General features: G+C 36.0%; 1 protein-coding gene across 2 annotated transcripts in view; it reads right to left on the bottom strand.

The window, feature by feature from the left end:
• Positions 1 to 639: 639 nt before the first annotated feature.
• Positions 640 to 25,448, bottom strand: part of prima1 (proline rich membrane anchor 1) — a 39,165-nt gene continuing 14,356 nt past the window's right edge. For both annotated transcript variants that reach the window (XM_051876273.1, XM_051876272.1), the window contains exons 3-4: positions 20,132 to 20,264; positions 640 to 3,087 (exon numbers count right to left, since the gene is read on the bottom strand). In XM_051876273.1, the coding sequence (XP_051732233.1) occupies positions 2,985 to 3,087; positions 20,132 to 20,264 (236 nt within the window). In that variant the 3' untranslated portion in view covers positions 640 to 2,984. The remainder of the gene's footprint in view (positions 3,088 to 20,131; positions 20,265 to 25,448) is intronic.

The following is a 25,448-nucleotide window of genomic DNA, read 5'->3' as shown; positions in this document are numbered from 1 at the left end:
TATCCACACTGGGGTAATTTATCTGGCAGCACAGAGAAAATATCTTATTGGAAAGACATCTTGATATTCCACTTTTCTAAATTACTTGTCAAGCAAGGTGTGTCGCCAGACAGAGGTGAGCCGACAACATTTTCTCCCCACAATTTCTCCCAATTTAACTCCTTCATAAACGGATCCCCCTTGCCTGACATGGAGGTTTTACTAACTGTCTTTGCTAACTAATTATACACCTAAATATTACATTAAAAGAAAATCACACATTTTATATACAACAGTGTGAGTGAAATCTCTTCTTTTTATAAAGTCAATACTAGTCCTAAAGGGCTCGTTGTTGTTGTTGTTGCTAGGTCTAGGATATTTTTAGTACAATAATTATATAGAGATAATTATATCTCAGATAGCAATTAATGGAATATAATTATCCACCACATAAAGCCACAAAACGTTCCAAGGCTGACAGATATCAGGTGTCAACAGTGTAATGAAATCAGAATAAAACAGATTTATAAACATATATACTCATTATAGCCTATCATAGATGCTATTTTCAGACTGGAAAGATGCACATACAGAATGATGGAATTCTTCCATTTTAAATTATGACAAACCAATTATTTTTGCAGAAAAATAAGCACCAGATACGATTCAGTAGTACAATTTTATTTAAAACTAAAAAAAGTCAGCAAGTTGCAATTAAATTAGTTCAATGCACAATATATAATAGTTTTACATTTTGGTATGTGATGCATACATTGTGCAACAACCTCTGATTACTCAAATATACATTAATGGCTTGTTCCAGACAAACAATAACACTTATTCTGTTCTGACGACACATCGATTTATACTTATCCCTATAAACAGTTTCTCTTACTCTGTACACACGATAGACTGTCAAGAAGGCAAATATTGATATGTACATTCATGCAATACAATTCTGAGTTCCTTTGTACAGTATATTACACATATATCTTCAGTACATATATCTGGTTGAAGGGTGACTGTACAGTAGAGTGTGAGAATGTTTTACAGGATATGAAGAGGGATGTTTGTTTACACAAGCTTGTATTTTATGTAAACATCATTGCTCAGTTGTATATGATTTTATATTATGATTCATAGTTCAGTGTTACTGTATGCATGAACACTGCATCACTGTTTTCTAAATACACCAAGCTTCTGTCTATAAAAAAAAAAGATATTTATACATGTTGGATATACAGTTCTAATGAAAAGTAAACTAAACATTAGAGAGGGTCTGATTGAGAGTGACATTACAAGCTAAATTTAGGGTTAAGCTTGTTTGATGAATCACCTTGATACATCTTTGAAGCATCCACTAACCCACATGAAATCACAGTATAACCACTTTAAAAATAGCTTTAAACCATCTTAGTAAAAGCATGATGAGTACATCCTAGTTTTTAAGAGTTGCCAAAAAAGGTCAAGAAAAGACTTGATATGAATCTAGAATCATTTGCAAGCATTCCCAAGACTCGAGATGGACAACAGACCACAAATGACGACATGATTATCAAATCCAAGTTGCACTAGTGCACTGTTTTCTGTTACATTAACCTTACTGATTTCTGTTAGAAGAAATGACTAATGTAAAATGTATTTCTCATTGCTTTAAGTTCTTTAACGTTTTAATAAATGTCATTTCAACTTTAAAATGTAATTTCATTTCACCATTTTATTTCTTGCAATATATCTAATTGGTACAAAATTATAGACCACTTTAAAAAATTAAGAATTGTTTCAGTTGTAATTAGCAACTGAACGGGAATGTCCGGCTACTGAAAGGTAAACTAATTCTGGACATCCATCATATTGTGTACATTACATAAATATGAATACATAAATATAACACAGAAAGCCAAACTTCTATATTATTAAAATAGTTAAAGTCGTCTCACATGTTATGACTTTTAAAATCTGAACTACTCAAACAATTCTTATCTCAAAATTAATAGTTAGCCATATTTCATACTGTACATAATTTTGTCCAAGCATCCAAACATTGCTTTGACCTTCACAAAAACTATAAATTTCAGTTTTAGACAAAAAAGTATAGATTTTAATATCAGCTATTTATCAGCCATAACATGAAATAACTCATTTTAATATTGACACATACCTAAAACTAACCAATCATCCCTTTTGTTCTTTTTCATTTATTTATAAACTGATATTTTTCACATGTAGGCTACATCAGCCATATTTAGCCTGTTTAAAACATATACATATCTATGGAATGATCAAATTTTAATCAGCTAACTATTGGCAATGCTAATGCTAGCATTGCGGTTTTGTATCATCAACATGCACCCAAGAACTCAATCCTTTCCAATTGCATAGTAACACAAACCACAATCAATTTCTGGGTGTTTTTAAGAAAAACATTTCTTGTTCTCTATTTTTTATTTGGTACACAAGTGCAGGATGAACCAATCCATTTGGACGCTCTAACAGACTGTAGCAAAACAATGGGGCCAATGCGCTCGTTTAACCATTTAACACTCACACAACCTACACGAGGTGAGAGAACCCTTAATGTTCAATGAGGGACACTGCAGAGACAGAGTTAAAGACAAGAGAAGACAGGAATTCCAAAACATCATTGCATTCAACAGAAAGTGCATGCGTTTATTTTGTTGTTGGTGCTGTATATTGTCATCAAAGGGGGGCCCAGGGGGGCCACCAGGTTAAGTCTCGTGATACTCGTGCAGCTGCCAGCATGGCTAGGAGTTTCCAAGTCTCCTCAAAACCCGCTTATGCTTGCCTATACACGTCAGTAATTTCCTGTTCACGTTAGTCTTTTCTTTAAACATCGTTCTATGTCCCAAGAAGGGCAGTCATGCGGTTTACAGTTCTTAAATTCGTAATATACCTTGCGTCCATCTCATAAACCCAAACAGAGAGACGGTGGTGCTGTAGGGTACAGAATGTTCACCTGTACATGCCTTGCTGTATCATGGCGACTATACTCCAGTGTTGTTGGTTTCCACTACCTGCTGTTTACAGCGTGAGCTCATGGCATACTCGCCTCGGCTTGTGCCGTTTTCTTCTTTTCGAAGGGGTTTCCTGGAAAAGAGAACAAAAAGATTATACTTCAAACAACTATTTTTGCTCAGAGTGAGGATGCTATTGATCGGGTTGTAGAGGCCTGAGCTAAGTGAAATGACATACAATGTCTCAAAGGAAAACTAGGAAAGGAAAACACAAATAGTAGGGTTAAGATGCCCCCCTTAAGAACAATGCGCAATTACTTTCAAATCGTAACTAGGGCTGTCAACGTTAACGTGTTAACGCATGCGATTAATTCAAAATCCTTAACGCGTTAAAATAATTTGATGCATTTAACGCGGAAAAAAAACGGAAGCATGTGAAATTACGTCATAACGTAATTTACCTCACGCAGTTAGATGATCTTAAAGTCTATGCTGATTATATCAGAGATGGCAGAGAGAATTAGTCATTCCAGTGTCTGTTTCACTTTAAAACACGAACTCTCTGTCATATTCTGTCATCGTATCTGAAGACCACGAGCCTTCCTGCATCGCGCTGTTCCTGTCTGAACGGAACGTCGAAACATCCCACCGCTGTATGGCCAGATGATATAAAAAACTATGTTTCTTGGCTGGATAAAGCAAACCAGCTTCTTGCTAAGAAAGTTTTGATGGATGAGGATTGCAATCAAAGTAAAGAAGATTGCGGTGACGTACAGGAGCCGTACATTAAGCACGCGTGAGTCTGTTATATTGATGCGCAAACAAATCATGTGTGATCACTCTCGACGCATTGATCGCACATTGTATTTATGCACAGACACATTTCAGTACATTCACGTTGTTTTCACACACATTCAGGATAATGTTTTGATTTGTCCCGTGTATGTTGCTGTGTACTTTAGTATATATGCAGGTCAAGGCGGTTGGTTTAGGTTTTTTTGGCATCTCCATGTGGTCCTGTTCAGTATCGCAACTTGACTTGTCTAAAATGTAAACAAGCTCTTTGCTGTTGCACATTCTATACACTGAATTCTGAAACTTTTTTTTTTTTTTTTGCTGTGATTTTTTTATGGGTGCTTTGGTGTAGCCTACATAAATGTATGAATTATATGAAATCATATCTTTTGGTTATTTGGTGTTCTTTTGGAGTCTGCAAGTGTCCTTTTTTGGAAAGACATCTAAATTTACCTTGAAAAAAGCTGAAAAATACAGTTTTGTGAAAATCACACTTCAATCTGATGGTTTACTTTGCTGGATATAGGCAATGATGGCAAAATGGACGTGTTAAACAAGATAAATGGTGTATGCTTAATTTCACGATAAGTGTGCGATTAAGGGTGCACGATTAATCGCGATTAAAATTTTTTTATCTATTGACAGCCCTAATCGTAACATATTTAGGTGTAAGTTTAGCATGTGCATGAGTTTGAAGCATCAGACAATGTGTTAAGGAAAATAAAGAGAAACATTTGCTAAATCAGTAGTCACAGCGCAAAATGTTAATTATATTATTTTGATATTCTTATTAATATCTTATTAATATTTTTAAAGTGTCATTATTGTTATATACTAAATCAACTATTCTATTTTAAATTGTTTTGACAATTTAGTTGAATAATTGAATAACCGATGTCAGACAAAATAGAATCCCAATAAAAGAGGTTCATCTGAAATGGAAATTTATTCTATAACTTATATACAGGCATGTGAACATTTACATATTTAATTGCCCATCTTTTAAATGAAGATATGTCATGATAGCAACAATTAAAATTAAATAATTATTAGCCTATAGGTTTTAAAGCAAAGATGTCTGAAATGTACACCTAATTAATGGAATTGCTAAATAATAACCCCATTAATTACAGTAACTATTACATTAAAAAAAATGTGACAACATGCAACTTGGGGCCTTCTATGCCAATTCTGGGGGGGCCATCTTACCCAATCTTTCACATCAAAATAATTTTTACTCTACAAATTTATAACATTAATTTGTCCACAAATCCCTAATTAACAAATAGACAAAAAAAACTTTGATAATCAACATAATACAATGTCACAGATCACTATTTTCCAGAGACACAAAATTAGATAAATTAACCTCAAAACTGTTTAGACTAAATCTCACAAATGTTAATATTCAGATGAAATGACAAAAGTAAAAATAGTGTAGCCATTCATCAAAAATGCTGCGATGAGATTTTGTGCTATCTATGATCAAGAGAAAAAATTAAGATCCATCTTGCCCCGTCTTGCCCGACCAATTTGTATCACAATGTTTTCTGTGTACCGTATTTGTTCTATTTTTCAGCATGTCGCACTTTCGGACCCTCCTTGAGACACTAACAAAATCTGGGCTGATAAACAGCAGCACAGGTCATCAAAGTGAGTTATTCTGTAGTTTAAATGACTTCCCGCAAGCTGTAATTGCTGCTAGACTTAAAGCTGTGGTATGCGCCCTGCCTGTCCGTTCTTTATTACAATTTGAAATATGCAACCTGCCTACGGCCAATTGCCTTCATAACTGCATTAAAACCCAGAGATGCCCAAACAGCAGAGCATGCAGATCCAATCTGTAGATATTTTGTTAAATCATGTCAGTCACATATTGACTTAATGGTAGAGAGGGCCTGAGGTAAAAGCTGGTTATGTAGAGAGATTGATGCTAGGGATACACATTTTGTAAGATGCCAACATGAATATCAATCAAGGTTTGAAATAGTTGGGGCATATGCTTAAGCATTCACAAAGTAAGGATGCATTGATGGAACAGACGTACGAAAAGCGGTCACATGAATGCAGCAATCGAAAATGTTCAATAAGCTAATGGAGTACCCTGATGCCAAGCAACCACGTCACCTCTAAAAAGACACTTCCATACAATAGGGCTCAACGGCTGGCTTCCGGAAGTAAAAATGCCAGTCAGATTCTCCATAGTGAAACTGATTTTCAACAATACCTAATAAATATTTCAAGACACCCCTAATATAACTCAGAGGTTAAGTGCTAGCATATGCCTCTGTAGAAGCCATTAGTCAGCTTCATTTTTTAGAAAATCCGAATTAGTTTAAGCGAAATACACTAAAAAGCCTGTTACCATGGAAACGACACTAAGGTTGACAATGCAGTGACATTGTGAATCTCACCAAATACACAAACTAGTGAAGCTTCTATCAAACTGCTAACTAGGAAATTACATAGCACAACAACGCAATAAAAACTACGATACATACACTACCATCTATACTGCTTAATATTTTTGTGGAAACTAATACATTTTTTTAGGATTCTTTTATAATTAGCAAGTTCAAAAGAACAGCATTTATTTGAAATAGAAATCCTCTGTAATATTGTCTTTACTGTCACTTTTGATCTTAAAAATCTTAACCCAAATTTTTTTAACAAAATGTACGTTACAAAATATTAAGCATTTTAATTTACATAAAACATTCTTTTTTAATGTTCTATGGGGAGACACTGACTATGTTTACATGGACAGCAGTAATCTATAAGACAATATTTTGATTAAGGTGTTCACATGAGTTGCTTTTAGAATATTCTTTTCGTGTTCTCGTTTTATACGAAAGCTTCAATCAATTATTTAATTATTTGTCATGCTATACGTGCAAATAGATGATGGCGGATACAAATTCTCCAGCAACAGGCCTCCACTGTACTTTCATTCTGCAACATTTCGTTCATGCCACTGCGACAAACTTGGAGGTACTGGATGAGAGATGAGATGAGGTGAGAGGAAGTTGATTTGTGCCTTCTTGCTTGAAGCTATGCTCTCTTGTTTGCCGTCAAACGCTTGACCACTGCCATGTATGCGTGTTCTGCTGCAAAATGCACACCCCACACGACGTTAATAGTGTGATTAAGGTGCGTACGTCTATAATGCTTTTCAATAATGCGACTAAAATAGGAATACTCCACGTCTTAATTCGATTTGTGCTTAGTTCGAGTATGACTTTAGCCGGATAATCAAAGGTAATCAAAAATCGCTGTTTACATGGTAGTTTCTTAATCAGAGTATCGTCTTAATCGGGTTAATATCTGAATATTGTTGTCCATGTAAACGTACTGATTGACTGCTTCTGAAATCAGATATTTTTCAGATATTTATTCTAGTGTTGTTAAATATAATTTAACCACAAGAAACAACTTTATTGGTACTCATATCATTTAAACTTGCAAACATTCAACTCACAATTTTGATTTTCCACCATTACTAACTAATTTTATGTTTTTGCTTCTGTTCATATAAAGAGTTGTAATGATTCAACTCAAGAGATGGCTGGGTTTCAAGGCTTAAAACTTTGTGTAGAATATAAATGTGAATTTGATGAAAATACACCCAAAACCTTAATTAGATTACTAATTACTCTCTCTAAAAAGTATTGCATTACTTATTACTTTCTAAATTTCAACATTGACCAGTTGAACAATACAAGGATAGACATGAAACTGCTCTTTTAATTTTCAAATAAATAATATAAAATGGCATAAATTATTCTTGAACTGACCAAAGTATTTAAAGGGAGGTTGCATTGCAAACAGTATATTTTAATGTTAGATATTAAATTTTGATGTTAAATCCACTATTGTTTTATACAGAATTGTTCTATAGTGTATAAAATATTTAATGCAATTACATCAAAAGTTTACTGTAATTAAATAACAGAAAAATTAAAAGTTAATCCCTTACTTTACTAGGAAAAGTAATTAAATGGCAGTAATTAATTACTTGGTAATGCATTACACCTAACACTGCAAAAACCCATAAAAAGTGTACGGCCAGCGAGTTCAACACCAAAAACTTGAACAATAATGAACAATAATTCTAAATACCAAAATGAGAGATTCCACAACACATCAATGATTAGGTCAGGAAAAATGAAAATGATCATGAGAAAGAAAACAACCTGACCTTTACAGAGCCCATCTCTACTGTCTGCAGCTCTCTGAGGTCTGTCTAGAGGACAGCTCTAATTTCATAAACAGAGCTTGAGCTCATTAAAATTGACCCGTTTCTTCCAGAGAAATAAACATATGAGATAACAACTTGTTGAATGAAGGCTGCTTTTGCAGACAGAATAAGATAAAGACTGTTTTTCAGCTGAACCATTTTAAATGTCATTTGAGAGTGGAACTGAGCTACAGCTTTAACATCCATCCCTTGAATGTGGTAAAATGTTTGTGTTCTATCGATATGACACAAGGCCATATTTGAGCCATATTGTACATACTGTACATAGTGAACTGTTTCACAGGGTGAACTTTCTCTGTGAAATTTAAAATCACAGAGACAGAATGATAATAAACCTGTTAATTATGATCTAAGGGGTGTTCATTTTCATCAGGAGTTGGCAATTTAAAGCACAACTCGCTTTATGCAAACAAGCAATGATGCAACACAAACACCGCCAAAGGGCCCCTGCATGTGCACTACTGTTCAAAAGTTTAGGGTCAGAAATAAATAATTTTATTCAGAAAGGGTGCATTACACGGATCAAAATTGACGGTAAAGACTATTTCAAATAAATGCTGTTCTTTTAAAATCATCAACATTCATCAAATAATCCTGAAAAAAACAATGCATAATGGTTTCCACAAAAATATTAAGCAGCACAGCTGGTTTCAACATTTAAGTAATTGTTTCTTGAGCAAAAAATCAGCACATTAGAATGATTTGAGGGATGATGTGACATTGACAGTATAAAGCTGAATTTTCAGCAGTCATTTCTCTAGCCTTCAAAGGAATAAATGAAATTTTAAAATGTATTAAAATACCAAAGAAAACAGTTATTTTAAATTTTAATAGTATTTCACAATATTAATGTGTTTTTGATCAAATAAGAGACTTCTTTCCAAAACATTAAAAAAAAAAAAAATCTTACTGATGGTAAACTTTTTAATGCCAATGTATAACGGTTTTAAAGGGATAGTTCAAAACCCAAAATTTTAAATTTCTGTCTAGAATTTTTTTTAAACATTCTTCAAAATATTTTCTTTTGTGTTCTGCAGAAGAAGAAAAAAGCCATACACTACGACAAGTAAATGATGAGAATACTCATTTTTGTGTGCACAAACCCTTTAAATGATAATTATTTGATGTGAATAATTATGTTATTTGATATGACACACACCTAGTTTCCTCCTCTTCAGCTTCTAAAAAAGATCTTAAATCTTTAGCAACAAATACAGCTATACCTTCAAATGAATTCGACTTCTAGTCCTTGTCCAGATTGATTAAATGTTTAGAGGTAGCTTGTGCTCATCTGTTGTGATAAACACAGTCTCTGTCTCTTGGGCAGGACTGATGAGACAATCCCGTAGCTCTGCAGGGGCCATCTGTCACAAGATGCCCCAGGCTGCAGGGCTTTCCTATAAAGACATTCTCTCGCGTTGCATGATTTACACATGGGAAAAACTCTGCCTCATCTGAATTTTGAGGGGTGGAGTGGGGAAGAGGGAGATAGCAAGAAAAAAAAAATGGGAAGAAAACAAGGTCTTGCTTCCCTCTTATAAACTCAGGGAGAAAAAAACAATCACATAATCCTTGGGTACATCGAGGTCATGTAAGGACGAGTCTTTGTCTATTTGACACGCTTAACCGCTGGACAAATGAAGAACAATTTGATGCAAATGGAAAATGCAGACTCAATAATGAATAGTCAAGACTCTCCAGGCAAAAAGGCATATGGCAGGTGAAAAAGGCTCTTTGGACTGATCACATCATGCAAGTCTTTTTAATTCACATACACTCTGTCTGGAAGTCTACCGCATACAATTACTGTTTATGCTTTTTCAGCTAAACAGTAATTTTCCACTGAAAGCTTGTTTCTGTCCCCCCTCCAACCTGCTAAAGGCTCATGGACTCCAGCAGTCGTGTGAATGTCCCTCGAGTCGTTTTGCTCTACTGCACCATGTGCAGATGCCCTGACAGTCGCCCAGTTTCTCTGTGGACCACTCGGCTTATGTAACGTGCCAGGACGGGAAGCTAAAAACTCTTTTATCTTTCCCCTGAATCAGCACTGAGCGTGCTCACTCGCACACCCTCTCTCGCTCTGTTTCTGTTCTCTTTACCACCTTTTCTCAGTGATGTACAGCAGCACCTGAGAGGTCCTCGTGGCCATTCCCCAGACATTTCAGCACACTGTTTGGTTGCCTGGGTCTTACGTGACCTCTCCTCTGAGGTCGATAAATAAATCCTGTGGGAAAATGTGGGCCGAAAATGTCTTTCAGACTGAAATAAATGCTGATCTGCAAGGATAAGTTCTGAAGCATAGCTCAAGTTAGAAAAACAAGCGATATCTTGTAGAGCCACTCTCTTCCTGTGTACAGTAGGAAAAAAAAAAAACTATTTATACTGCACTGACAGAGATTAAGCAATTATTGATTCAGCCTTTCCTATCTGATTTTGAAGAAGTTAAAGTTTCAGAGACATGCTATAATGGTTTTAGCCAGGTTTTAGAGACATGCTATAATGGAATGAAAAAGAAATGTAAAATGTTTTAACAAATAAAAAGGACAAGAAATTCCTTGTTTCTGGATGCACGCAAAAAAAAAAAAAAAAAAAAAAAAAAATTCTTCCTGTTTGGTGAACACATGGTTGGATGCTCAGTGGTGCAAATTTCTGCTTTCTCATTGAAAAGAAGCCCAAAATATCACTGCAGCATCTAAAACAGCCACATCCTCACCTCAAAATGTGGGCCCTCAATAATACATGATGTGTAGTACACACATGGCAGGGAGCTACACAAAACATTACAGGTAGAGGTAAATATTTTATAACCTGGCTCTTTGGAATAGGCACCAGAATGTATTAATTTCCTCTGAAAATAAACAGAGCGGGCTGAGATTGTTGCCACAGGACTGTAGGTTCAATGGATAAGGTAAATGATCTGTTATGTAGCACATAGACATGTCCTCATCATATCTTAACCCTCCGGTATTGTTCATTTAGGGGTCACACTTGTGTTGTTCAAATGTGACTGAACACCTGAAATGTAACTGAAATTTTATTTTCCGTAAAATCAATGTAATATTTGTTCAATAATATTTTTTATTTTGTACTTTGAGAGAATTTCATGATACTAATTAATATTTATGCAATAATTACTTTTCAATTAAAGCTGAATTTCATATTAAAATAGAGAAAATGCCTTTAAAATCCGAATCAAAAATCAAATTTTCTGTAATATGTTACAACCTTTTCTTTTCCTTCTTTACCTGGTGGTGGCAGTATAACATTCGAATGTGACACCACTGTTAATTGGATAATTTATGGGTGGAGAGTATAAATGTTTGGCTGATCTACCCAACAGTACTTCCTCTGGTAGAACGTAGTTCTTCAGAGAAGTCATTTGCTCCAACCTGTTTCCTTTTTGTTGTTTATTACTTATCAACATTTCTTACCCATTGGATTATCATTTTCTTTAGTTTATTTAACTCCCTAGACATTGTGTTATATTTCTGTAACAGATCATTTTCTATTAAATAAATAATCTTGCCATTCTAATTTTTTCAATTTTTATTCAAATTTTAACTCATTTGTATGTGTGGTCCTCTTTATGTGATGGTCAGGAACGAGCTAGCCATGACAAATAACATGGTTTAACCACTAGATTCCTATAAAGCTCTATATAAAAAGGCTTATAAATTATCTGGCCATTTTGTGGGCAAGTTGTGGATATATATTTAAACATTCTCAAAGACTACTTTTTGTCAAGGTTTAGAATTTTTTTGTTTAAAATGTTGATTTGAAGTGTCAGTTTTTGCATTAATTTTACTAGTCAAACCTGAACACAAAGAAAGACATTTTGTTACATCAAAATTCAACAAAAATGTAACAAAAATGAACATTAATGCTTTATCAGAGCTATATCAACCTGATTTCAACCTCTTATTTGAGTCTTCTGGCTCAATTTTGCCATATTGTTACAGCCACACCAGTTCATTTGTGTGTGTGTGTGTGTGTGTGTGTGTAAGTGAGTGTGTGTTTGAGTGGGTGTATGTACTCTCGATGTTTTAGAGTATAACCTCTTCCTTGCTGTCCATTATTTTTTACTGCATTGTGGCTGAATTATTGATTTTTTTTTTTTTTTTTTTTCACGCATTTGCAAAAACTTGCTTTGTGCTGGAGTCACACCAGTTCATATATGTGTCTGTGGGGGGTGGGGGTGGGTGGAATGTGTCTATTTTGCGCTCTTGATATTTTAGAGTGTCACCCCTTCATTGCTGTGCACTTTTTTCTGCATTGTGGTTGATTTGTAGATTGTATGCATAAAAAATTCTCTGTATTTTTGCCAATTTCCCATTCATTTCCTATGCCGATCATTTTTGACTGCGAACAACACAAGTGTGACTGTTTTAATTTTTTTTTTACGACCATTTAGCTTTAGAATCAAGTCCACAATATTTTGCAGGGGTTACATAGCAATTGCCATAGAAGTCAAGTTTCGTACCATTTTTAAAATTTCCAAACATTTTTTTTTTTTTCGGTCTAAAATGACTAAAAACCAGAGGGTTAATAAAGTGGATATAATATTTAACAATTTTTTTCAAGATAAATGTTACGAATGTTGACATTACTTTGGATTGAACAAATTTTTCTATTTTTCTCTTTTAACATTTAAAGCAGGCAAATTAATTAAACAAAATATCACCATGGTTCTTATTTAAGTGCCTGTGCTTAACCAGAGCATATTTATGAAAGTCTTGTATACACTTTTATAGAAATTACAACACAGGCATTAAAAAAGATAGAGAGTTCAAAAGGTACCTCATAACAGAATTTGCCCAATAACAGAACTGCCTACAAACATTTATAATTTTTAAACACAGGTGCAACTAATACACTCAAATATTAATCAATAAGAAAAGTCATCCATTGTGTATGTGCGCATTTTTACCCTGGGGATAAAAACAAAGGCTGATAGTGCATAATTTTGCAAATACATTTTACATATGATCACAGCACTATTGTTATGAATGTTAATATTTCAAAGACAATCGTAGCCTTCTTAGCCCCAGTGTCTCTTAGAGCACTTTAAATCCAAGCCTGAGTCTAATCAGCATTTCAAATGTGACTTAAGTTCTCCCAAAAAGTTATTTTAAGATGTGTTGACTGTAACTATGCATGACAGCATTTAACAGTGCTGCATGCTCAGCAGAGCTAAGAGGAGAAAAAAGACAGATTGAACTTGTGTTTGCACGTCCTATCCAGACTGAGGGTTCTGAACGTCCATTTGTTTAGAGTCTTCGTTATCATAATTGCACTATTGTTCAATGACCGGGATGCTTTATCATTCGTTTACAGCGGTCAAAAAAATCACGAAGCACCACATTTCTCTCCCCTAAAATCTATTCTTCACTATATGCACTGAGCAACTGTTCAACAAAACTGCTTTAGCTTTCCCCTCCAGTGCCTCTAATTCCATTAAACTCATTACAATAAGTGAGCCGCACCGGTCTTCAGCATGCAGAAGCCATAAAGCAATGATTGGGGTAATAATCCGAGCCTTCACTGGGACATTTTAGCGAGTGTTTGAAGAAGCACCATTTGCGGTGCATCGGTCATTGGGCATAGCTAAATGATGTGTTCGCATGCATATAAAGGAAGGCATTAAACATGTCTCTCTCTCTCTTCATTTTGGCAGACTGGGCAAGCTCATTAGTGGAGAAATAGCTGCCAGCTGGGTTTTCCTTTGGGAGTTGGCTTCCTTATACCAAGTTCTCAGGCAAAAAAGAGGCAATGTGTAACAAACGAATTCACCAAGTGAAATGATTCCAAAACAGAGAGCTCATAACAAGTCCCCGTTTAATAGCCAGGAGGGGATGTTCCACAGCTTTCATAAATAAAAGATTAATTTCCAGAAGACTGGAATGTTTTAACATTAACAGCTTGGGTTCCACCTCCACTTAGTTTCACTGGAAAATCTGAATAGTATCAATTTAATGGGAGTTGCTTCAAGATGACATGAACCAGGCCAGATAAAGTCCAGTGATGGTTACCACATGGATTCTGTTTTTTGGGGGTGAAGCAATCAGTTCTGGTCCTGGAAGCCAAATGGTCAATAATTAATGCAGTAATTTCTCTCCCTTTTGGTCATGGGAATAACCTGGTTATCACTTGCATAAGACTCTCATCGGTCAAAAATCAACATTCTATATTTTATGGATGATATCTGTTGGTTGCCTACTGTGTTGATCCACCAAATTAAGAGTGTTGTGGTTAAGGTTTTTCTCTAGTGTGGTCATTGGTATTCTCTAGTATTCCCTCACATTCTATTGAATTAATAGGAAATCATATGATTTTAATGAAAACATTACCTAACGAGTCAGCTTTTTTATATCTGAAGTCTCCCTGTACATTCTTACAATGCAAACATCCTAAAAATTTAAATGGTTATTTGTTTATAGTCGGGAATCTCCTCTACTTTTTATTAAAAGTTGCATCTTTATTATAGTAGGGAATATAAGATCAGCTGACAGACGAGACACCTCAACATTTGTATTACAAATGTCAAAATGATTATTCTGAAATCTGAATGTAGATTTATGCTTTGTAAGGCATGTGCATACAACTTAATTCGCCATGTACATTTATTTATTGTGGTTATGTAATTATGTTGTGTTATATAAAACTGTTTTTATTCGTACAGGAACTGTAAACGATTCAACAGTGTTTTCATTAACAGCATGCATTTCGAAGTAGTAAAAATAATGACTAAAACGTTAAATTATAATTAGCTCAACAATATATACAAATAACACTGAATTCAAACACAAACTGTCATGCTAGTAAAGAGCTTTGAGCTGACCTGAAGCTTTTTAAGTTTTTAAGATTTCCAAGATCTCAAAGAGTCTGAAGTGTATGTTGGTCAACAAAAATATATCAGGAAATAATACATGCTTCACAGCTTATTCAGAGAAATAAGGATTTAAATATGAATTTAAAGACATGAAGCTTTATCTCCAAGCATTTACACTGTCACTCCGAGCAAGATGATGCATGGTAAACCTTTTTAATACAATATAGTGCAGTATAATAATAGGGGCTTGTATGTGTGTTCAGTGGTTCAATCTTAATATTATAAAGCGATGAGAAAACTTTTTGTGCGGCAAAAAAACAAAATAACGACTTTTCAACGATATCTAGTGATGTCCGATTTCAAAACACTGCTTCGAATCTTGTTTCGAATCAGTGATTCGAAGCGCCAAAGTCACATGATTTCAGCAGTTTAGCATTTTGACACGCGATCTGAATCACTGATTCGAAACAAAAGATTCGAAGCAGTGTTTTGAAATCGTTCAATTTGTGTTCTGAAGATGAACGAAGGCCTTACGGGTGTAGAACGACATGAGGGTGAGTAATAAATTACATTATTTTCATTTTTGGGTGAACTAACCCTTTAATATTTAGTATATTTCACAATGAGCACCCAAAAATTATAACAGTTAAACATATATAAGGAGGAGAAATGTTTTGTTTCTGTAACACCTGTAGCAATAAATCCTAATAATAAATGGTCAAAAGTTACAGTGGCATGCTGTACTAATGCAAATAAAACTCCATGATAGCTCAGTGTCACTCGTGTCTAACTTCTCATTATGGCCAGTCTTGACATCATATGGGATTTTATTTCATTGTCAGGTTTTCACAAAATGTGATGTAGCCAAAAATGTTTGAGTTAACACTACAGCTCATAAAAATAGACAAAAAAGTGTTGAAGATACTGCAGAAAGTGATATATTGGTAGCATATATTAAAGGTCAATTTTTGTTCCATAAAAAATGCTGTGACATCAACCTGAAAGCTTTTATGATTACCTAAAAGAAAAAGAAATATGATACAACACAATGCAAAATAAGTTATCGTGTTATCATAGTATAGCCTTGGGTGAGAGAGTTTGGGAGCCTCTTTCCTTTTTTGCTGTGTGAGTGATTTGGGCTGTCTGAGGCCCCTTCCCTGTCTGCTGCTGATTTGACAGGCCTCTCAGTTTTCCCTTGACAGCATGTCACTGGTACCAAACCAAAAGAGCAGCTTAAGGCTGACACACCACGCAATGCCTTCTACTGCGCCATCAGTGCAAAACACATTAGGGCTGTCGCGATAACTGCAATACTGTAATACCTGCAGACAAGCCAACCGCAGAGGAATGCAAGCAACCACCGAAACTGTGATGTTCACGTGTTTTCTCTTGGTCATAAGGCTATGGCCTTAATACACTTCATGCATGTGTATTGAATGTTAAATAAACTAATGATAACAATAGAAAAAAAAATGCATTTTTTTTCGCCAACTGGCTCTTTTTTTTACTTGAAGGGGACCTATTATACCACTATTCACAAGTCTCAGGTGTCCCCAGAATGTGTCTGTGAAGTTTCGGCTCAAAATACCCCACATATCATTTATTATACCATGTTGTAAATGCCCATTTTTGAGTGGAAGGAAAAACATGCTGTTTTCATGCATGTATCTTTAAATGCAAATGAGCTGCTGCTCCCCACCCCGCTTTCTAGAAGAGGGCGAAGCCTGTTCAACTTGTGCCTCAGATACTCTGCCAAAAATTAACAAAACATCTGTTTGGTTTCTATTATCATCTCTATCGCGGCCAAGATCACATGATATTGCAGTTCTTTGTCATCACGAAAGTTAATTACTTGCATGTGATTTGAAGCCATAACACATCCGAAGCACACGCACAGAAATCTGCCTGTCAGACAGCGCATCCTGTGAGTATTAAATTGATTTCTCTTATACATCTTATTGCTCTTAAACTGTCAAATACACACAAGGTTATGTCAAAAACACACAAAGTTCACACAGTCGGTTATGTCTGTGAAGGCCTTTGCACACTGAGTCCGAAATTTTCGTATGTGTTTTTTCGTATTCGTGATCCTAAAAATTCGTCACGCACAGAGACCTTGCATACTGAGTCCGATGCGTATTAATGAATCCGTTGCGAAAAAATTCGCAAAATAATACAAAATGAAGTCTTCAAGCAGTGAGCATGATTTAGTTGTCCTCCCTCTTCTTAAAAAGACAAAAAGAAAGAGGAAATATTGGGTACATCCAATCCTGAGATTGCATAGAGAGGAAGGAGAGTTTCACCTCATCAAGGAGCTGCGTGATTATCCTGAGCGATTCAAAGTTTACTTCAGGATGTCAGTGCCTCAGTTTGATGCTTTGCTAGCGATACTGGCACACTATAACTTTGTTTGTCATACAGTGCTACTGCTTTGTGCTGTAGACGACGTGGATCAACTTGTCAGATGGCATTGGGGATTTTGGCGTTCGCGTACGGTGGCTCTGAGTTGTCAAAAAGTCTCTCAAAATGCGTGCCACGGATGCGAAAAACGCAGAAAATCGAACCTGATCCGAATTTTTTTATGACGGACGAAAGTTTCAGAGGCAGTGTGCAAACGTGATTGACATAACGTGAGGTTGTATTTATTTTTTAACGTGCGAAAAATTCGGATGCGAATTTCGGACTCAGTGTGCAAAGGCCTTGAATGTAAACAACAGGGAAACAAATCGCATGTGTATATTAGATCTGTGTAACTGCCTTACGTAAGAGTAGGGGGAAATCTGGAACCAGTCGTTTGGAGAGACTGTTTATGATTTATGGGGATTATGAAAAAAGGAGTGGGTGGATTTTTACCATTATAGGCTGGTTGTTTACACACACTGTGGACAGACATCTGTGTTCAAACACCTTATAAAAGTGAATTTTGCATAATAGGTCATCCTTAAATTAAGACTCCATCCCTATTTACACCTGGCAGTAAGATGCATTTTGATCATTTTCAAAAATGTTCTACCCCTGTTTATATAGCCCTGTGTTTCAGTTGTTCTTGGTCAGTTCTTGTTTATGCATTGTGTGGTTTGCGTTATTCTCCTGTGTGTTCATTCAGAGCATGTGGATTATTAATAAAGCCTGTTTTGTTTTTGAATCTCCTTCGTCTTTGTGTCTGCTGACTACATTGTAACACTTATTTACAGTGGGTACGGAAAGTATTCAGACCCCCTTAAATTTTTCACTCTTTGTTATATTGCAGCCATTTGCTAAAATCATTTAAGTTCATTTTTTTTCCTCATTAATGTACACACAGCACCCCATATTGACAGAAAAACACAGAATTGTTGACATTTTTGCAGATTTATTAAAAAAGAAAAACTGAAATATCACATGGTCCTAAGTATTCAGACCCTTTGCTGTGACACTCATATATTTAACTCAGGTGCTGTCCATTTCTTCTGATCATCCTTGAGATGGTTCTACACCTTCATTTGAGTCCAGCTGTGTTTGATTAGGAAAGCCACACACCTGTCTATATAAGACCTTACAGCTCACAGTGCATGTCAGAGCAAATGAGAATCATGAGGTCAAAGGAACTGCCTGAAGAGCTCAGAGACAGAATTGTGGCAAGGCACAGATCTGGCCAAGGTTACAAAAAAATTTCTGCTGCACTTAAGGTTCCTAAGAGCACAGTGGCCTCCATAATCCTTAAATGGAAGACGTTTGGGACGACCAGAACCCTTCCTAGAGCTGGCCGTCCGGCCAAACTGAGCTATCGGGGGAGAAGAGCCTTGGTGAGAGAGGTAAAGAAGAACCCAAAGATCACTGTGGCTGAGCTCCAGAGATGCAGTCGGGAGATGGGAGAAAGTTGTAGAAAGTCAACCATCACTGCAGCCCTCCACCAGTCGGGGCTTTATGGCAGAGTGGCCCGACGGAAGCCTCTCCTCAGTGCAAGACGCATGAAAAAACACCTGAAGGACTCCAAGATGGTGAGAAATAAGATTCTCTGGTCTGATGAGACCAAGATAGAACTTTTTGGCCTTAATTCTAAGCGGTATGTGTGGAGAAAACCAGGCACTGCTCATCACCTGTCCAATACAGTCCCAACAGTGAAGCATGGTGGTGGCAGCATCATGCTGTGGGGGTGTTTTTCAGCTGCAGGGACAGGACGACTGGTTGCAATCGAGGGAAAGATGAATGCGGCCAAGTACAGGGATATCCTGGACAAAAACCTTCTCCAGAGTGCTCAGGACCTCAGACTGGGCCGAAGGTTTACCTTCCAACAAGACAATGACCCTAAGCACACAGCTAAAATAACGAAGGAGTGGCTTCACAACAACTCTGTGACTGTTCTTGAATGGCCCAGCCAGAGCCCTGACTTAAACCCAATTGAGCATCTCTGGAGAGACCTAAAAATGGCTGTCCACCAACGTTTACCATCCAACCTGACAGAACTGGAGAGGATCTGCAAGGAGGAATGGCAGAGGATCCCCAAATCCAGGTGTGAAAAACTTGTTGCATCTTTCCCAAAAAGACTAATGGCTGTATTAGATCAAAAGGGTGCTTCTACTAAATACTGAGCAAAGGGTCTGAATACTTAGGACCATGTGATATTCAGTTTTTCTTTTTTAATAAATCTGCAAAAATGTCAACAATTCTGTGTTTTTCTGTCAATATGGGGTGCTGTGTGTACATTAATGAGGAAAAAAAATGAACTTAAATGATTTTAGCAAATGGCTGCAATATAACAAAGAGTGAACAATTTAAGGGGGTCTGAATACTTTCCGTACCCACTGTATATAGCCAAAAAAATTAATAAACAAATACATTTTTAAAAAAAAAAAGCTATAATACTGCATATTGCGATATTGTGCCACTCAAAATTACCACAAGGGAAATTCCTTCACCGCAACAGCAGTGAATAAATCATTGTGATTGTTTTTCCTAATGTAGGAAGGTTACAGCTTCAGTTCAACTAAAACAACAACATTCACAATTCATGTTTCAGATAAGAAGATATCATCTTTTCTGCATTGTTATCTTGTTACATTAAGGAAGCATGAAGCTGACACAGATAAAATGTTAATGGAATCTTCTTTGTTTACCTGTAGGCTTGTTTGGTGCTTTAAAAAACGAAGTCAACATTGACCTAAAGGAATAGTTCATCACATTTATATTTACCCAATTCTCACATTTTACTAATTTCAGTTTTTGTTTTTTAGACACATTTCTGAAAATGATGACAAGTAGAATCAACTAAATGAACACAGTTTGCATAAAATATCTAAAACTATTGAGTCTTACCTCTTAATGGCCTTGTAGCAAATGATGATAGTCAGGAGCAGGAAGACCACAGATGCACAGCTTACTGTCCCCAGTACTAAGATCTCCATCTCTCTCCTCCAGGGTATTATGGGGGTTACAGTGGAGGGAGCCACTGGAAGAGAGACAGTGTTAAAAATAGGGCTGGGTTAAAAATATTGATTTCTCAGTTATAATCGATTCTCAGTTTGAAGAACCAATATCGATTCTTAAATCCCAAGAATAGATCTTTCAGTTTATGCTGTTTTCAGGTGATGAATGAACAAAGATTTATAGCATACCTCCCATCCGATAAATTGCAATAAGCTTTGCTACTTCTGATATGAAACAAAGTCTCCGCATTCAAATTCTGTCAATTTTATTATGAAATTAAAACAAATAGTTTGGCGCTCTTTAATTTGGCGTGACAGATCATACCTCAGTTTAAGCAAAGTGTCAGGGCGGAGCGCACATTTACTGATCATTTCTTTCGCTTTACTAATAGTTACAGCATAAAAATGAACATGAATGAAAATCAGAAGGTATGCTAAAAGACATCAATATAACAGCTTGAAAACAAATGTCACGTACTGTTACATTTACCTCAGAAAAGCCAGCTCGTTAGCCAGCTAGAAAAATGAACTATAGCATTTTGCTAAATATATGTACTACATTGCATATTCATTGTATTTTTACTTAACCTGTCCTTCAATATTTATTGTATTTTTAAATAAATTCGTTATGTTTTATGAGAGCCACCATTCAAATATTTATATTAAAAAACAAGTAGAAACATAATTAAGTCATTAAACATGTATTTTTATAACATTATTATTATAAAAGCTTCCTTATGTGCAATTTAAATGTAAGTAGCCTACAAATCAGTTCATTTTAACCTTTAATATTATAGTAACTGGGGTTCCCTGTTTACACAATCAGTTAGATTTTTTTTTTCCTTGAGGAAATTTGCCATCTACTGTACCTGATAGGCCCCAATTAATCAATATCGAATCTAATTGAATCTAACTGAATTGCAATCTTGTGAATTGAAATCGAATTGAATCGTGAAATTTATGTCAATGCCCAGCCCTATTTAAAATTTGCATTTGGAAGCATTTGGTTGCTGTCAACCCACATGATGAGGGCAAAGGAGCTCTCCATGCAAGTAAAACAGGCCATCGTTAAGCTTCAAAAACAAAAAAAATCAATCAGTGAGATAGCAGGAACATTAGGAGTGGCCAAATCAACAGTTTGTGGTAGATGAATGTAGGATCCTCTCCAAGGTAAAGAAAAAACCCCAGGACAACCATTATAGAACACTCTCCAGGAGGTAGGTTTGTCATTGTCAAAGTCTACAATCAAGAGAAGACTTTACAAGAACATACAGAGGCTTCACCACAAGGTGCAAACCATTCATAAGCCTCAAGAATAGAAAGGCCAGATTAGACTGCCAAAAAAAAAAAAAAAAAAAAAAAAAACTCAAAAAGCCAGACAAGTTCTGGAAAAGCCCTCCTTGGACTAATGAAACAAAGATCAACCTGTACTAGAATCACAGAAAGAAAACTGTATAGAGAAAGCTTTGAACAGCTCATGATCCAAAGCATATAACATCATCCGTAAAACACAGTGGAGGCAGTGTGATGGCATGGGCATGCAAGGCTTCCAGTGGCACTGGGTCACTGGTGTTTACTGATGATGTGACAGAAGTAAGAAGCAGCCGGATGAATTTTAAAGAGTATAGAGATATACGGTCTGCTCAGATTCTGCCAAATGCAGCAAAGTTAATTGAACGGTGCTTCACAGTATGGACAATGACAAAACACACTGTAAAAGCAACCCAGGAGTTTTTGAAAGAAAATAAGTGGAATATTCTGCAATGGCCGAGTCACATGATCTCAATCCAGTATGCGTTTCACTTGCTGAAGACAAAACTGAAGGCAGAAAGACCCATAAACAAACAACAACTGAGGACAGCTGCAGTAAAGGCCTGGCAAAGCATCACAAAGGAGAAATCCCAGTCTTTGGTCATGTCCATGGGTTCCAGACTTCAGGCTTTGGATCAGCAGTGTATCTTAACCATTTTCGATCCTCCCACCATCCCTAATGTGGAGAAAGCTACTTTTACTATAATCACTCTCAAACTGGTCTCTCACACCAATACTGCTTGATGGCCCAATCACAAGGCTGCAGCATTCTGCTCTACTCCATTTATCATTCCATATCCAAGAGGCGCTTTATTTGGACCATTACACAGCCGTCTCATCCAGAAACATATTAGTGCTTCAGGCTGCTCTACCTTCCCCTCCACTTTAAAGTTCAGATGAGTTTTCTCTGGTTGGGAACTGATAGTGGCACCCTGCTTTACTGAGCAGATTTAATGGTACTTATAAAAATGCACAGGAGAAGGCTAATTAACAAGTTCATTGCCCTCATGAGCACACAGGGCTACTGCCTCTCCTCTCTCAGTCTCCCTTCCTCTAGCTCTTAGTCTTCTCACTTTCCACCACTGTATAGCTACTTTTCTGCCTCTCTTTGCCTTTCTGTCTAAATACTTTTGAGAATTAAGCCTCAGATTCAGATGTATTTGTTCTGAAACTAAGGCTTTTGACAGTGTTTAGGATTGACAACCATATTTACTAGTCTCAAAAAAACATTTAAGTCTCAATTCTGGTTGTACAACAGCTTTCAGTAGCGGCTCAAATACTGTCTGTATGATAGCAAGTGGAATGAAAACACCAGTCTTGTACCCCTTTTACATCAGCATTATCAGGGCTCGACAATAAGGACTGCCGATGGCCCGGGGCCAGTGTTAACGACGCTCGAGACAGTAGACGGAACTGTCACTTGCCCGATCGGGCCAGTGCTGTAGGGTGTGTGATATATATCGTCTATGATATCGTAATTGTTGATTTAACGATATGAAATTATCGAGTGTGTCCCTCACTTTACAAAAAACAAACAAAAACACACCCATTGAGTGCACGCATGCACTACGTGACGTAGTCTAGTAGTGCGCGTGCATATTTAGAGTGCACGCTTTCACTGCGTGATTTAGTCTATTAAAATGCCTTTAGAATGCCCCAGAATTCAAGAAAAGGGGCAAAAATGACCCTGTATATCTTTCATATTATATCATTTAATATATTTAACCAATATTAAACAAAGAGCGCCTTTGTTCTCTAAATATCAGCACGATTACAAATGTGATATTGATTTTATACAGCGTACAGTTTAATAAATAAATAACTTAATATCAAGTGACTTACATTTTAAACACCAAATCGCCTGTTTCGCTCTATTACACCTACGAAAATAGTTCCAAACAAAGTCCACACAGAATTGTTTTGCGTCTCTGAGCAACACTTCCTCAATGAATCAGCCGTTTGAATGAATCAGTTGAATCGCAATGATTCACTCATTAACAGTGATTCGCTGCCACCTACTGGCGGGTTTAATTTCACGTTTAATGTCTGTTCATTTTTTTTTTTTATATAATTTCGAGTAACAGTATTTAACGTTTTATATTTTCAACATTTCAAAACATTTATGCATCTGTAACTGCTGTTGACTGATTAACTTTAATAAAGTTTAATCTATAGTTATATAGTTAGTTATACATTCGATTACAATTTCTGTACCTGAAAATCTCCTGTTTAAACCTACATGAAAAACTTGAAAAGCGCCATTTATTTCATTTATATAATTGTACTGTTGTATTTAATTTTGCTATTACTCATAATTTGATTATTTGTTATTATTTTATTACTTACTGTTTATTTGTCTAACAATATTTAAAATTTAAGTGAGTTAATCTAGTAGTTTTTGTTATCATAACCCTATTTATTAATTAAGGTTACATAAAACAAAAACATATACATTTAATTAATAATTTAACTTTTTACCCGTTGCATTAAAACCAGCATGTAACTACAGTACAAACACTAAACTTGATGTAGTAGATGTTCTCAATACCTATAAACAAACACAAGAGAAGCAGCATGCGTGTTTGTGGACAGGTTACATAGTAACAATCAGTTAGGTCATCATTAAGCAAGTTAGTGAAAATGTGGCCTGATTTTAAGAAAGGTTCAGAATAGGGATGCACAGATGTATCGGCCAATCATCGGTATTGGCTGATAAAAGCATTTAATATATATTTAGCATTTAAAAATATATAGCATTTATTTATAGCATAATTATGTATGAAAATATATAGCAGTTGAATATAATAGTTTGGGCTTTGTTGTTAAATTTAACCTCTAAAATTAATGTACCAAATGAGAGGGTTCCCTGTTTAGTTTACAGCATTAGTTGGAAGAGATTTTTTTTCCTTAACCCTCATATTGTCTTTGACTTTTGTTACATTATTTATCTAAACACACACAAACCACACCAACTATTGGTAATGGCAGATATCATTCTGAATATTCGGCTATCGGTATCGGCAGAGAAATTTTGTATCGGTGCATCTCTAGTTTAGAGTTCTTACCAGATGAGCACAGTCTTCAGCACGAGAATCAGCATTATTTCGATGTAAAAGAGCACTGGTACAATGTGACACTGTTACACAGGAGAAATACTACAAACATTGCTTTGTTACTCCTCATTATTCTCTCAAACCTCCCATTAATTAAAGGGCTGTGAGGTATTAGCCAGCAGCTTTGGAGTATAAATCACTGAATAATTCTCCCTTGGGTCGAGACCAATGCATCAGCAACTTCAGATGGGCTTCTTTCTTGCTGTTTATCATCCTGATCGATGACCCCGAACGGACGGAAAAACACAAACGCCTAACTGCGGAAATAATTCAACAGAGCAGAAAGTAACTCTTATATTGATTACCAAGTCAGATTCTTTTCAGATGAACTACGACACAGCCGGAAATCAAAATACATTATAGAGAAGGCAGAAAGATTCAGGGCAAGTGAACGGTGCTTTCACATTAGCACTTTTGGTGCAGGCATTTGAACCAAGTGCGAAAGCACCCTTAGTGACCTTATTTAAATATCATAGTGGACTTGCCCATTTGTTAAAACATCTACATAAGAATGTATACTGGATGATTACACAACTTTACTGCTAATACATAAAGATTTTAAAAAGCAAGCAAATTTCCCAGCTGTGACTTTACTTTCTCTTATTTCAACGTAAAATCTGTCTGCTTGTATAGGGTCCTCTGTGTCTTCTGCACGTGCTCTCAGTCTGATAACTTACAGCAAGAGTGAAATGACTATTATTCGGTAATGAGTGTAGTGTCTGCCTGGAAGACAAGGCCTGTCCTCGGAAGACTCCTTAGTCTCAAATGGCCCAACACACGCTA

This window comes from Ctenopharyngodon idella, chromosome 20 (genome assembly GCF_019924925.1).
Source record: "Ctenopharyngodon idella isolate HZGC_01 chromosome 20, HZGC01, whole genome shotgun sequence".
Lineage (NCBI taxonomy): Eukaryota > Metazoa > Chordata > Actinopteri > Cypriniformes > Xenocyprididae > Ctenopharyngodon > Ctenopharyngodon idella.
This window is presented reverse-complemented; position numbering and strand designations above follow the sequence as displayed.